Here is a 15,201-nt window from a genome sequence, read left to right as displayed (position 1 = left end):
TATTATCAAAAGAGCAGGAAACCAAGGAAGCCATACTAAATCTAAGAGATGCTTTTATATTAATCTATGAGACTACTGAACCTTAAACTCAGAGCTCTCTAAACAGTTGTGATTCAACATTGTTACACTCCCACTGTCAGAACGGCACTAGGCAGATCCAACAGGAGTTAGCAGTAGCTGAATTACCATAGGTTTAGGATACACTGTACCTCTATATGTTCCAAAGCTTTCTGCCACACCGACTGCTTTTCTTCAGCGCTGTAGCCAGGCATGGACAGGATGTTGTGAATGTAGTTGAAAACTTCTTCCTGTGAGGCATAAAACCATAGATGGCATAGTATGTTCTGTAGCACCACTAACAGCATTAGATATTGCTATGGAAGTCTTAGGTGACCTCAGGACTAGTCCTCTCTTAGTAAGTCAATATAAATTACCTCCAAGAAAAATTATATGTCCCTAAATAGCTTTTGAGGAACTGCTAGGATAAAAAAAAAGGCAAGAGGAACGGAACTGATGCTAAACATGTTAAGCACTGAGGTCAAAGAGAACTGTTTTTCCACTATTAAAAATGTCCCCCTCTTGCTCACAAGAGGAAAAGACAGGACATCACTCTTTAGCTAGGAGCATAGGCAGAGAAAAGTGTGCTCCATCAGAGGGTAAGTCAGTTTTCCCAGCATATTCCTGAATTGCTTTTCAACACTAGCCTGTCTCCCGGGTTCTGCTGCACTGTCGACAGCTCAGATGCTCTCTCGTGCCAGATTTTTTGATGATTTCACTATCACAACATATCTATTCTGACTCAGTCACCCACATAACTTTCAGCATAGTGGCTTTACAAGGAGCTGGTAAGATCCCATTTGCCAACTTCTGTTGGTGCTAGGAAAGAGAATACCTCAAAAACTGTGGCAGATATGCAACTTGTGCACATGCAGAAGGTAAATGCAAAGAGGATTCCAAATTGCAAATTAAGGGCAGAGAAAGTCTGTACAGGGGGAGAAAAGAGAATTCTGGTGGCAGAAGCAAAGTAGTATTGTAGTTAGCAACATCTGCAATCAATCCCATCCTGAACTCAAGTTTTATGTATTAGCATTATTTAAATTTAAAAAGAAAACTCCAAAGCTTTAAAAAGAAAATCATCACCTCTCCAACACATGCATGAACAGAAAAAGCCTTAACTGTAACTAAGAATACTCAGCTGTAAAGGAGGACACTTACTAAGACAGAGAAGTACAACAAAAGAGCAGGGCTGTTGTGCCCATTTACACTCCAGACAGCAGGGCAGGCTGCGCTGCTGTGAAGAAAGGTCAGAAGAACCAGATTTACTCACTTTTCTCACTGGATCACGCAGGTAACAGTCAATTATTTTGTCATAGCGAAGCTCTCGTTCATACATGAACTCGCAAATCTGATAGCTAAAATGAAAAATACTTTCTGCATTAGGAAAAACACACTCAGCTGAGTCATCAGAATAGAGGCAGGTAGCTCAGATCCAGCACAGTTTGGCAGCACTCAGAAAATACAGCATGTTTTACAAAAGGCATCTGAAAGTATCTTACATCAAGGTTTTCAGTAGATAGGTTGGGTGGCTCCAGTTTACATGTACCATTTGGTATCAACCACAGACTAATAAGCCTATCAATCTCCCTCTTTTGGAGAAATTATCATACAGAGTAAAGAAAACCAGAGTTACTAAGGTAAGGGACAGAGGAGAAAAATCCTTGAAGAAATCACGTTTCACAGGTTCTGCTGTTCACAGATCATCTTTTGTTTCCATAAAACACTCAACTAAGCTAGGCCAATCCACAAGACTACTTTGAAGAAATACACTGAAAATGACTCAATAATGCATGACACAGCTCTCTACTACCAAATTTTAATAAGCATCTTAAGTATTTTGAGACTTCAGATAAAAAGGATGCAAATGAGGCAGAACAAGTAAAATGTCTGCTAAATAACATTACATTATAGGTCTTTCAGTTCTGATGGAAGAGGCTAGTTGGTGGTCCTGAAACAAGGAAAAAAAAAATGCATTTCTTGAGTCTGATGAATTTGACCGAGTAACTCCTAGGACACACAGGAAAACAGGCATGGTAATCCCCACCACTGGACCTCTAGCCCTCTCATCCTTTGTAGTATGGTGGATTAATTCACATAATACCCAGATTCAAGATTTGGCTGAAGATGCTCTCATTGGCTGACTCTGCTCTGGCATAAGAGACTCTTTCTAGGAGCGTAAAGCATCTAAAGGAGACGGTGGAAATTTTAAGCCTTTCCAGACATTGTGTTTGTCTCTCCTACTCAATTCTAAAATAAGTACCATGGGGGTGGCTCCAGACCCCTTCACGCTTTTAAATCCACCTGTGGGTCTCACCCCAATGAGTCATCTCCATCTGTCAGTGGTAGAGCATTCAAATATACAACTTTACCTTTGAACAAAGCCTGGGGTCTTGCATATAAAGTGCCAAAACTCATCAAGCCCCACAGAGCTTCATGCTGAAGGGTTTCCACAGCTCTACCCCCTCTTATCTTAACAATGCCTTCTGTAAGAACACCCAGTAGAGATAAGACAGAAAGACTGGGACTAAATATAAACATATTAGATGAAGCATATGTGAATGCACACAGAAAATCATCCCAAACACAGCTGCAAAGTAGGAACAAGAAATGTGGAGGAAAAAAGCTTTGCAGGAGATTTAAATCTCAAACACAAGATTTAAAGGCAACATTCTATACTGCACACAGCAACTTACAATTCAGCTTTTTCTGCCATTTGGATAAGACGACTCTCTTCAAACTGTACAATCCCTCCTGCCTGGAGCAATTCTAAAAGGACCTGCAGGTATTGAAGACCAGTTATTTGTATTGCTCTAGCAGCTGCCATTAAAAGTACACTGCTCCTGCTCCATTAAACTTTGTATTAACACAGAGCTTATTTCACAGACCTTTTTTAATTGTCTGTCCATTAGCTATGAAGGTCATAAGCTTTTCCAGGATTTTTTTTGCCTCTGTTCTTACTTGTCCAGCAGGCAATGCTGGGGTAGGATCCTCCTTCACTTCTGCTGTGTATACAGCACTGTCCAGTTCATCCATACTGGTCACCATTCCTAGGCTAGGTGTCTGCTTTGGCATACGAAATTCAGCCAACATCCATTCCCAGGGAGGCCAAACTCTGCTCTACAGTCTGGTAATACTTGGTGCTTAAAGAAATGTTTCCTTGAAAGCTATTACCTGCTGCCTCTCTGAATGGCGGGAGTCATCATCTGGACTGCACAGAAATTCAAGGACCTGCACAAGAGTGTAGAAGTTAGCATGACCTAGGCCCTCTTAGCATAGCTGTTAGCGTAAACTCAACAAGCAGACTGTGAGCATCAGTAGTGGAAAGAGCAAATCAGAACACAGTGGTGCAATTTGAATGAACTATTCATCTGTGAGGTACTCTCTACTTGGTCCTGTAACTAAGGACACTTAGGAATACCAGAGCAATCAAGAACTGCTGAAAGACTCCAGGGAAGGAAACCCATGACTCTGCACCAGAATATAAAACCAAACTTTGGGGAACCCAGAGAATATAAAGAACTAGGGGATCCTGTGGCCCTGCCTTAGACTACGTGCCAAACAACTGAAACCACTATGCTGACCCTCTTGACTCATCTCCTGGACTGAGCCATCTCTCTCCAGGAAAAGAGGAAATCATGTAATTAATAAGTTTCATATATCTTTAATTAAAGTGTTTAATCCAAATCTATTTAGCCTCCACAGAGCTTAAATTACAACAAAAGAAATATGGAGCTTACTGTGTTTCTGTGGTCTCTTCTACTGTGCTTCTTCAAAACCACAGCAAAGTCCCAGCAAGATGCTACATGTTTTATAATGCACCAGTACTTCCAGAATTGCTTCAGTCTACAGCACTAGCCACACTTTCTGTAGTGCTGTGCCGTCTCTGGGATTTTTCCAACCTTCACAAAGGAATACTTGCCTGGTCAAAAAGTGTCCTGTTCACAAACAGTGTGTTGTTGGGTTTGGCGAGCTGACGGGCAAGGAAAGTAAAGAGACAGCCAACTTGAGATGGAGTGAAGTCAGAATTCTCCACCATGACCTGAGAAGCATTACAGAGAAAAGGGAAAAATAAAAACACAAGTGATAGATTCTGCAGCTGCAACAAGAAAACCCTGTACAGCCCTTGTGTCTCCTCCTGCCCTAGACATCTACACAATCTCCTGGTGTTAGTCCATCCTAAAGACCAAAAGGTAAGCCACCTTCCACAGCATTTAGCTGTCTGACCTTAAGACAAACAGTGGATGTGCCCTTGCTAAATCCCCTCTGTTCTAAAGCTGAAGAGGCTCAACCTTCTGTTGTGTACTTAAGGGAAGTATTCTTGTATGTCCCTGACTTTTGGGTGTGAAGGGCCTCCAAGCTCATGCTTATCTCCATCTCTGTAGTCTGCGCTGATCACTGGACATGTAAAAGAGCTTCTGAGCAGAGAAATGTAACATGAGAAAAAAGATTAAGAATTACAGAAGGGAAGAAAATAATCTGACTTCTAGCCCCTGACACCCACCTTTTCAATTGTGGTACGCAGAAGATCTGATCTAATGACTAAGAAACTCTAAAAACTAAAATGAGTAAAAACTGTAGGTTTGGAGAAAACTTTCTTTTCTCACATTAAATTAGCTGTTAGTTTATAAATATTTTGGAAAACTTCTAACTGTGCTAACTTGACTTGAAATTACAGAAAAAAGAATATCTAAGATTCACTACAAAAGGGATTTAAAACTCGACAAGTGCTTGTCACCCATCAGGCATGTAGCAAATGAGTGTGATGCATCCTGACTTGGTGTCTCATACTTCTAAAAAAATCCTCATCACTAAGGGGATATGAAATGCCCCTGTTTGGAGAGTCCCCCTCTAAAAGTACTGAGTTTAGCTGGGAGGAAATCCATCACCTGAACAATTCTGTCAGCTAAAATCTAAGAATTGCTCATAGCAAGGCCTAGACACAGAGCATTTCAGTTTATAACCTCATTCAGTTTAAGCTTGAGGGATACAATTGATTTCTTAAAGTGACCTAGAGCTCAAGATCATCATGAGCTATCATCATGGTTATCTGGCACAAGTAGAGGCAGACAGGTAAGACACATGGAAGTATCAAGTAGAGCTCTGCTTGAAACATCAGGTAGTGCTATAATTCTTTTTTCATCTTCATTTTCTGTTTAAAAAGGCCATTTCCTACAGAAGCCTAATAATGCTAATAGCATTAAATATATGGCTCACTAAAACAATAGACATGTTCCTTCATTTTGGCTTTGTTTTTCACAAACTGGGTCCTCATTAGTCCCTGTGAACGTGAAAATACTGCACCTCTGAAATAGAGCAACCTTACAGAGGCTGCAGGCCAACCATGTGGATGTTTTAAAAGATGATATATTCGGCAAAGTTTAGATTAGCATAAGCAGAACATCTGTGTTGACCAAACAATTTTAGAAGTGCAGCTATTTCCTAAGAAGATCTTTTTTTTCTCAATTATAAAATTAAATAAAAAGCTCAAAGATTTTTTTATTTATTTTTTTATCCAGAAGGACAGCAGATTCCAGACTAAGGGACCAACAGTTCTCATAACACCAAATTGTCTGTAGATGCATTTAATCCTGCAGCACTTCTCACAGTTGCCTTCCTTTCTGCCTCCAAGAGCAGGGTTGGTGGACATTTGCTACATGACCAGCAGCACAGAACAGGGCTGTAAACAGCTCCATCCAGCCTATGTAGTGCAACAGGAACACATTCCACAGCAGCTCCAGAACACAGCTGCAGTATGCCACCTCCTGCTGATGACAGCTAAAGACACAAAAAGTCATGGTCAAACCCAGCAGAGGGCTAACATCCTACTCGGGCAGTCACAAAAGTTCCCCCACAGTGGCATTATCTCAGCCCCTCCAGCACAGTCTGCTGCAGTAGTGCTATCACTGAACTCACTCACTGGTGCCCTTGCTCTCATCTATCAGTGACAAAAGTGACTGGGAAATGCTACTTATGATATGTTTATACATAAACAGCTTCCAAGTGGAGTTACTCATTATTAATGCTGACAGCTCAGAAGGGGAAAGCAAATGGCATTTGGCAGAGATAGGTTTTTAATGAGAACATTCATTGTTAAGGAACATGGTTTGCAGATGACAAGTGATTTCTAGAGCACCAGCCTGATAACTCTGACATTCCTCTTCTCTCCCATTTACTAAAGATAGGCCTGTCATTCTGTGTATGTTACATCTCAAACACAATATTTACAGATAGAGGGAGCAGGATTTTATCAGAAGAGCACTGGCACCCTGCCAAGCTCAGGATTCCTAGGACCCTTTTTTCCTGCTCAGAAGGAATCAGGGAGTGGAATCAATAAGAAGCTTATCAAAATAAACTTAACAGTGCAGAAGAGAAATCCGACAATGAAGTACAACCCAGGTGAAATAACAGACAGGAAGGGAGACCTCTCTGTCACCATATTTAATGTGCATGAAGCACCACTTTCAAATATCCAACTGACAGCCCTGGCTGAGGTTAACCCACACTCCAGCACATCACCTTCTTAGAGGTGTCATCCACAGCAGGATTGGGACACCTCATCCAAGTCACAGGCTTTGCTGCACAGTGTTGTACATAATCACTTAAATGTAAACACAGAGGTTAATTTTTAGGCACACTCACTTTCAGAAGTATGTCCACAATTCTCTGTTGATATTCCACAGCTTGCTTGTCATTCTTAAAGTCTTCAAAAGTCTGCATGAAGCAAAACACTGACACCTTGAGAAGAATGCTCTCTACTGCCAACCCCAGAAATACAAACAGACACAAAGAAGCAGCCGTATCACAAAACTGGCAATGCTTTTAAATCCCTTCTGTGCATATCACCGAAGCAGCAGGTTCCAAGACAAGTTAGGTAAAAGGTCCAATAGACAGAGGAAATTTGGAAAGGAAGAAAGATGAATCTTTATGCAGGAGAAAGATGTAGGTACTAAAATACTCTTTCCAAATGCATTATTCTTGTTTCACCTGTGCTTTAAAGATGGCTTCTGTTACCAGTCTTGACTGTACAACATCATGTTCATCAGTTTTTGCTTAAGGACATAAAGAACTACAATGATTTCCTCTGACATCTTATAGAACACCCACTAAACCTGTTCTTGCATCAAGCCAATAACTTCTGGTTTAGCTAAAGAATGAACTTTTTTAAAGGAATTTTAGAGATCATGCAACTATGACATAGATGAAGGAAGAACCGGGGTTGCATTTTTCTCTTGGAGGAGATCAGTGATCTCTTACCAGTGCAAGAACATTAAGGAATTCCCGAGTGTCGAAATGCAGCAAGGTACGAACATAAGGGTAGACCTCTTCATCCACAGATCCCTCAGTTGAATGCAGCCGGATGAGAAATTCAAAGACCTGCAATGAAAATTCAAACAGACACAGCAGGTTTCCTCTGAGTTTCAGAAAACTGATAGCACAAGCACAGGGAAAAGCAGCATCATTACCAGCTTTGCACTTCAGCTTTAAATCACTTTAGGAGCCCATCAGTGTTCTTACTTGAATGATGTTTTCTTCTGCTTGTTAGCAGGAAAAAAAGCTCCCCTCTTTAGACTCACTAACCAATTGAAGATCAATCAAAATCTGAGATCAAGCAAAAATTAAGGCTTATACTTGCAGACTGAAGCACATGAAATTAGGTAACTCCCTCCCCTTTTTAGCATCTTTCCTGGGAAGCTGTGCAACTCCTCCTTATCCAGGGCACAGCTCCTCTCCTTGTCATCTGTTCCCTTGGGAAGAGCCAGTCAATCTGCCTCCTCACTCTCATGCTCAAAGCTTTTGGTGCTGCAAAGACTGACTTCAGTGCTGCTCAATTTTGTCTCCTCCACTGACTTCATAGTTCCTGAAATATGAACATGTTTTTCAAAATGAAGGCAAACTCCTTTACTGAACTGCTGACAGAGGCATCCAGACCCTTCCAGGGAATGAACAGGGCAGCAACAGCTCCAGTTGTCTCACAAGAGAGACACACTCACAAGAGACCTGGCTACCAGCTGAAAGAGAGCAGACTGACTAACACTCATGAATATGTATTAAAATACACACTGGGATCCCATGGAGAACTGTCAGGCAACATGCTCTTCCTAGTCATCCTCAGGAAATGCCATGCTCCTGTGACCACAGTGGCAGTGAAGCCAGAAGGAGTTAGCAGCTTGACTTTCAGACCCACAATCTTCCCTGCTGGCCTCCTTGAGCCTTCTACCCACCTTGCCATCTACGAACAAGTAAGAAAATAAAACATCCTAGACTGCAGCTAGAGTGGATTCAAGCACCCAGACAGAAAGGTATCACTGAAGCCAAGTTCTCAGGAACAGTATCAGAGATCATAGAAAGGAGAGATTGATGGCTCTTCCCCAGAGCTACTGCTGCTGGGTGGGCTATCACTTCCCTTCAGGCTATGAGCCACAGTCCATTGCTGCACCAGCTCTACTCTGTGCAGTGGGCAACTTGGTAAGGACCATGAGAGAGGGCAATAGCTTAGTGCTTGATCCAGCAAGGGGGAGCAGACTGGTTTGCACACTGTGAGAAAAGGGTCTACAATAACCCAGAGCTACCACATACATACAGCTACAAGCTCTGGACTAGGAAAAAAACAAAATCCCAGACAACCAACAAACAAAATCAAAACACACAGCCACACTCAAAAACAAAACAAGCAAACAAAAATTCCCCCCAAACCAACCAAACAAAACCCCTCGAAACACCCAAAACCACCACACAACTAAAAAACATTTGTTTTATTTTACTGCAAAAAGAAAATGCAAAACAGAAGGTGCTTCTTCTCACTGAAATTCTGTAACTAAAGTGGAATGCTAGAGACCCCCCCCCCCCCCCCCCCAAAATTTTTCCAGTAAAACTGGCCAGAAACTCAGGAGTTTTATGAGCACAAAGTGATCAGGAGCATCCTCTGTTTTAAGAAATTGTCAGAGATGATTCTAAAGGAGTTAAGCTTTGCCTTAAGCCAAGCTTCAGACACAGTTTAAAAAGAAAGAAATAGTCCGCTTGAGGGCTTTGATGGAAATAATGGACCAGGAAAGGAGATTCACTTTGGCAGTGACCAAGCCAACTCTCATGACATGTAACCTGCATGTCTAGTCATGCTTTTGGCATAAGTTCACTGTTATTCTAGCTAGGTATTAATCCTTAGGTTAGTTTTATTATCATACTTATGATGAAGCCATTAAGAACATGCTCACACTTTCCTGAACAAATTATAAGGTGTATGCAATAGTATTTGTTTCCTCAAAACAACCTGTCAACAACTTGGGCAATCCACATGGAAAACGTTATTTCTCCCAGTCGAAAGCTACTGGTGCAGAGTCAGAACAGTGTGATGAATCTAGCTCAGCCAAAAATTCTGCACTGAACAGGGCAGCAAAGAACAACACAAAGAGATGCAGCTGCAGAACCAAACCTTCTCCCCAAGGGGGACAGCAGGATAAGCCTGCACTGTCATGGGATAATAGCACACAGAAGCCTTAAAACATTGGCTGCTGTTCCTACAGCACCCTGGAAAGATGACTGGAATATTAGGCCACCATTCTTCTTAGTAGGACTAGGCAGAACAACAAAGAACAAGAGATGGGTAGTCAGCCTTTGCTCAACCCAGAACATGTAGAACAAACAGCTTTAGAGCCTATACACATAAAGACTTTTCTGAAGCAGTTAAGATTCTGCCTTGTACCAGAATGGCTGGAAATGCTCAGGGCCAACTCTCCCAAACTAAGGTTTGCCAAGATGGGTGGGTGAAAAGAATTTAGTATCAACTTATTGCCTCTTAACCAGAGATGGAACAGACTGAGAAAGCAGATGATCCTGAAGTCACCAAAAGACCAGAAAATATCAAGCCATGGGGTGCTTCATGATTTTTCTCAAAAGAAGGAAGAAACTGGCTACCTTTTAAGTTGTCTCAAAACAAGCTGTCTCTTTAGCTGACAACTATAGGAAAAGGGAATTGTACAAGGATGCAGTTTGGAACACTTGACTACAATACGCTCTCGACCTCAGCTGAATATCTGCAGTAATCACAAGGCTGGAAACTTATCTTCAGCAAATACAATGTTTTGATGAGCAGAGACAACCATGAACAAGTTTTAGCAACAGTCAAACAGAGGAAGGAATATTTAGTTAATGTTCTTTGGTGTTACCTCCCTTTCTACTCCTGTCCATCCCACATTACGTGCATTTGAAAAGAGGGAAGATCCCCATATTTGACATGTTATAGTCAAGTTTAGAAAGAAGAGACAGTGACAAATTTCTGGTAACTCTGTGGTAAAGAATAAGGGAAAAACAAAAACAAACCCAATCAAAATTAGTGCCACTAAGAACTCTATGTTCCCACACCCCAATTTACAGTTGAAGGAAAAATACAAAGTTTAAATGTTCAGATTGCAACAACTGTTTGATTTAATTTCCTAAAAGTTTGTTTGGTATTTACAGTGGCACATACTTGTATCACAAGGTTAACAGCTACCAGACTGAGAATAGTTTTCTATCAGAATCCCATGAAATAAGACATATGTACCTTCTTTAAAAAACCTCATACAGGAAAGTTCCTTTCCAAAAGGTTGCTCACCTGATTTTTAACCAAAGGTACCAGATCTTCAGGAATATCACCCAATGGATATGCACGGCCTGCCAAGCAGCAGCTAAAGAAAAGGAGGGAAAAGGCATTTTTAATACATCCTGACATTGAACAGATAATGAGTTAGTTTTCAGGATGCTTTTAAAACAAGCCAAGTTATTTTATGAATCATGAAAGCAAGCACTGCAGACTGCACTGCTCAATAAGCCAATCCACTGCATGAATTTGCATCCACAGTATGCTATTCCACAGCACAAAAGGAATAGAGAAACTCAGTATTTCTCACAAAAATCTTTAATCTTGCATTTTAGGAAGCTGGACTAATGCAGACTCTAATGTTCACCATCTTGAGTAGATTCCAGAAAGAGAAATTCCCTAATTAATCATTACCATGCAATCTCAGACTGACTCCTGCAAATGACGAGCAACACAGAAAGCAGCAAGCAAAGCTATCCCAAAAGGCATGGTGGAAAGGGCTAAAACACAGCTTTTCAGGCTGCAAGTCCTTGTTCAAGGAGCACTGTGCCACACACAGGACAAAGAACATACTCTAACCAAGTTCTAAGATACGGTCTTGGTGTATCAGCAGTAATCTGAGCTATAAAGCCACCAACTTTACCCTACCTATCCACTCACACCACCTGTAACAAGAAGTTACAGTAACTTCAAGTCAGCTGTACAAAGTAGCCATTGCTATTGCAATCACTCAGGCCTCCAAACACACTAAGATTCTGCAACTACAGTGAATTAAACAGTTGGCGTCACCACTAGGAAATGCCTCACACCCTTTCTAAAGGACCTTACCTTATATATACAAGCAGCTTGTTGCCCATTATCACCTGCTCATCTACAAAACAAGAATTATTTGTTACCTTTTCTTCACAAGACAACAGACAGCTGCAATTCTTTTTCCCAGCTGTTAGCAAAACATTTCATCTCATACACATGGAGAGTTTAACACACCATAAACAGTACTAGAAAACTTTTCTGTTCTCCAAGACACTTATGGGAGACATGCATTTCCTTCTTGCATCCCTCTGTTGGAAGTGACTAGAGATATTCAAAACATCAAATATCAAAACTAGAAACCTTTACAAAGAAAGAATTCCGTACCTGTGAGAGACTTCCCAGCATTCAGTGGAGAAGCAATAACTTTGAACAGCTTCTGCAACAAGAAAGAAGGCAGTGCTCAAGCAGCTGGAAAAGCTCAATGCAAAGAATCTGTGTGGGTTTAAAGCAGAGGTCAATGGTGTATCTTCCCCACAGAAAGTCTGCTGTCTCAACATGTCTTACGATTAAAAGGCTCAGGAGACACCAAGATGTGGCAAAGGATACTTTTCCCAGCTGATGTTAGAACATATGAGAAAAGAGCCCCAGAGAGTGCTCAGTTTGGGTATGTAGAATGAGGACTCATCTAAATACTTAGCTCTAGAAAGCAGAAAAAGTTATTTGTACTTGTACAGCTAGTGTTAGGTTTCCAGAAGTCCTTTTTAAATCATGAACACTTCAAAATTATCTTTCCTTTGAAAAATCAGATTATGTTGTAATTGCTAAAAATTGGGCAGTTTAAGGTTTTCGCACTCAAATGGACCCAGCTCTCCTTTTCAGCACTACTGAGAAAATAGCAGTACTTCCCTAATGAAACATACTGATGTTATAGCTATAGCCTTCAAGAGCAAGTGGTGTACCAGGCACATTTTCAGGATTACGAGCAGCAGCAGCAACAGGACCTCCAGTTACAGCATTACAGAGTCCTGTGCTTACTGTCAATAGATCACACCCAAAAGCTAAGAACAAAGCCTGCCCCAGTTCAAGGACTGTTTCTAGCCTTTTTTCTGAATTCTGTACACAGGTAAGTTCACCCTTTGTTTCCATTACTCTTTAATACATATTAATATACTAGGGTGTCAGCAGAGGAAGAACAGGAAGAAAAAAACGCATGAGGTGTTCATACAAGCTCTCACACCTATACCCCTGTTAATCCTATTGTGTAAAATACTGATGCTTTCTCAGCATGTCATGTCACATAGGCCAGGATCACCACAAGCAGCAAAGCTGTTAGAAGACATCATCTTGTTTTTCTGCTGCTTTTGTTTCATGTTTGTTTCAGTAACACAACTAAATTTCCTGCTCTAACTTTGCAGAGCATTGCCACCTCAGCAGGGAAACTTGTGCTCTAAAGCATCGTAATTACAAACTGCTTTTCTCCTCTACTGCATCTAGTCAAATACACTGCATGTATCATGTGATTTCTCCCTTGAATTAAAAAGAACAAGAATATCTACACACTGAATGAGAAGATAATGCATTGGGTTTGAAATGCAGTTTCTCAGAAAGAACATGTGCTGAACACGCAGAAATCAACTCACTGCACTGAACATCTTTCCTACCTCCATGGGACTAATGTAGTCATTCATCCCACTGTTATAGACATAGATCATGGCATCATAGAGATGGTTTTCCCAGCATAGAAGAACTACCTGCAAGGCAAACAAATCATAATGGAGATATACAGCTGGTCTTAGCTCACAGTTTTCTTATTTCCAATTTGATCCGAGGGACACAGGGCTAAATTCTGTTACAAATTAGTGACCAAAACGCATGAATGGCTTGGACTACATAAGTTTTGTCTGCTAAAAGGTGACACCTTTTTTTCCACATTCTAGGCTGTGCTTAAAAGCACAAGAAGTTTGCATCAGCAACTAGTGTACGCTGCCATCTTTTAGAGGAACTCAATACAAGAGCTCACCTGCTGTATGTCCAAGCTGGTGATATCCATATGCACAATGCAGGCTTCCAAATTTTCCAGCCTATTCTTGTCTTGGAAGTGAAGCAGCAAGTCTTTCATCACTTGAGGTGTGATTCCCATCAGCTTATCACTTAAAATATATGGCTCCAAGCACTCCAGAAAGATGCCTTTAGCTACAGAATTCTCACTCATCTTATCATATACCTGGTTAAATAATAAATCCCTAGGAGAAGAAAAGCATTTAGTTATCAAATAACCTTATTAAAATCTCCTTATCTGCTTTCTGAGGGCTCCAAATTAAACTCTAGTTTCCCTGTATTTATCAAACTCAGGAGCAGAATGCCCTGTTCAGCTTCTTTACTGATGCAAGTTACAGGCAGCTACACAGAACCAATCAGCTATGGATGCTGCAGCAAGAAAACCTGCTGTCAGAGGGGAAATTACAACAAGAAGAAAACGTATCAGGGTGCCTTCTTAAGGTGATGGTGCGGGGGAAGCAGTTTGAAGCAAATTCTTCCTCAACACTTCAATGAAAATTTAAGACACTTTTTGAGTATTTAGTACCCTGACTTTAGTATCAGTTTTTCAGCATTTCTCTAAACTGTGACATGATATACGATATGACAATGACATTATATGATTCCTCTAAACCATGTGATATTATAGGAGACAGTACTCAGGACTACATGGATTTGGGAGACTTGGGAGACAGGCTTGCAAACTGAGACTTACGTGCGCTGGAGTACGAGACAATAATCAACTATGACAGGCACCACATCCTGAGAAAGAAACATAAAAAAGCTGTGGGGATTGGCAAAAATCCTGCCAAACAGCACAACCTACAGAGCACAAAATGAAGCCTGGCCAATACAGAGCAGAATCAATGAGTTATTTGAATCAGCTGGTAGCTGGCACAGTTACAGGTTTTCCCATATGCTGTTTCATATGGACAAAAAACCTTAGTGACACTTCTGCAGAGGACAGAAAACATACAGGTTCTGCTCTGCTGCCTAGCCATAGCTAAGTCCTGATTTCACTAGTGCACACAATAGATGAGAGTGTTCAGGTAAACCACAGCAGTATTATTCAAAACTAGACAATTTTTGCAGCAAAGTCTGATTAAAAAATTTCAAGATCTGTACAAGAGAGTCCTCTAGAGCATCATACCTGAAAATGTTGCTCCATAACCTGGATTTTCCCTTGGTCAGGACATTTCTTCAAAGTCCGATCAGCATAATGGAGAAGTATTTCAACCATCTGAATTACAATAAACACAAAAATTCATTCAAATCCCAGACTAGAGGCCCTACTTGGTAGCACATTTAATAGACTGACTTGGAGGCTGGGGCAGCACTGTAAACTTTGTTGTCCCATTTTGGGTATAACCTACTGTGGGCAGGGAGAAGAGGCTGCCAGGAGACAATGGTATGATTGGCATAGAAGTGGCCTGGTGGGACACTGAAGGCCTACACTAACTGACACAGAAACCGGGCAGCCAGTCTGCCAGCAAATTTTCAGGCAGATGAACACATTTGGAAACACAAGACTCATGTGGGTCATGTTTTTACCCAAAGCTTAAGCTACAGTATCTTAAACAGCAAAACTTATTTACCTGCAAATAAAATATACGTGAAGAACATGTAAAGTTCTTCACAGTACAAGCTGAATAACTACTCCAATAACTGTGTATTTTTAAACATACTCTTCCCAGAAAAAGGTTCCTCTAACAACTGAGCAGGATCACTTGATGAGTTTATTCCATGTCCATGTATACATGGAGCAAAGTTTCCATCTT

At 41.0% G+C, this 15,201-nt stretch overlaps 1 protein-coding gene across 2 annotated transcripts in view; it reads right to left on the bottom strand.

The window, feature by feature from the left end:
* The window catches only part of VPS8 (VPS8 subunit of CORVET complex), a 74,246-nt gene that overhangs the window by 33,677 nt on the left and 25,368 nt on the right, over positions 1-15,201 (bottom strand). For both annotated transcript variants that reach the window (XM_057429315.1, XM_057429316.1), the window contains 14 exons: positions 14,574-14,663; positions 14,139-14,185; positions 13,407-13,629; positions 13,048-13,137; positions 11,771-11,822; positions 11,462-11,504; positions 10,649-10,721; positions 7,312-7,431; positions 6,697-6,768; positions 3,977-4,096; positions 3,229-3,285; positions 2,751-2,833; positions 1,328-1,412; positions 210-308 (listed from right to left, as the gene is read on the bottom strand). In XM_057429315.1, the coding sequence (XP_057285298.1) occupies positions 210-308; positions 1,328-1,412; positions 2,751-2,833; positions 3,229-3,285; positions 3,977-4,096; positions 6,697-6,768; positions 7,312-7,431; positions 10,649-10,721; positions 11,462-11,504; positions 11,771-11,822; positions 13,048-13,137; positions 13,407-13,629; positions 14,139-14,185; positions 14,574-14,663 (1,254 nt within the window). The remainder of the gene's footprint in view (positions 1-209; positions 309-1,327; positions 1,413-2,750; positions 2,834-3,228; positions 3,286-3,976; positions 4,097-6,696; positions 6,769-7,311; positions 7,432-10,648; positions 10,722-11,461; positions 11,505-11,770; positions 11,823-13,047; positions 13,138-13,406; positions 13,630-14,138; positions 14,186-14,573; positions 14,664-15,201) is intronic.

This window comes from Pezoporus wallicus, unplaced genomic scaffold (assembly GCF_028554395.1).
Source record: "Pezoporus wallicus isolate ANWC-B61680 ecotype Strahan unplaced genomic scaffold, APGP_CSIRO_Pwel_v1 contig_593, whole genome shotgun sequence".
In the NCBI taxonomy this organism is placed as follows: Eukaryota; Metazoa; Chordata; class Aves; order Psittaciformes; family Psittacidae; genus Pezoporus; species Pezoporus wallicus.
Note: the sequence above shows the minus strand (reverse complement) of the source record. Positions and strands in the feature narration are given on the sequence as shown.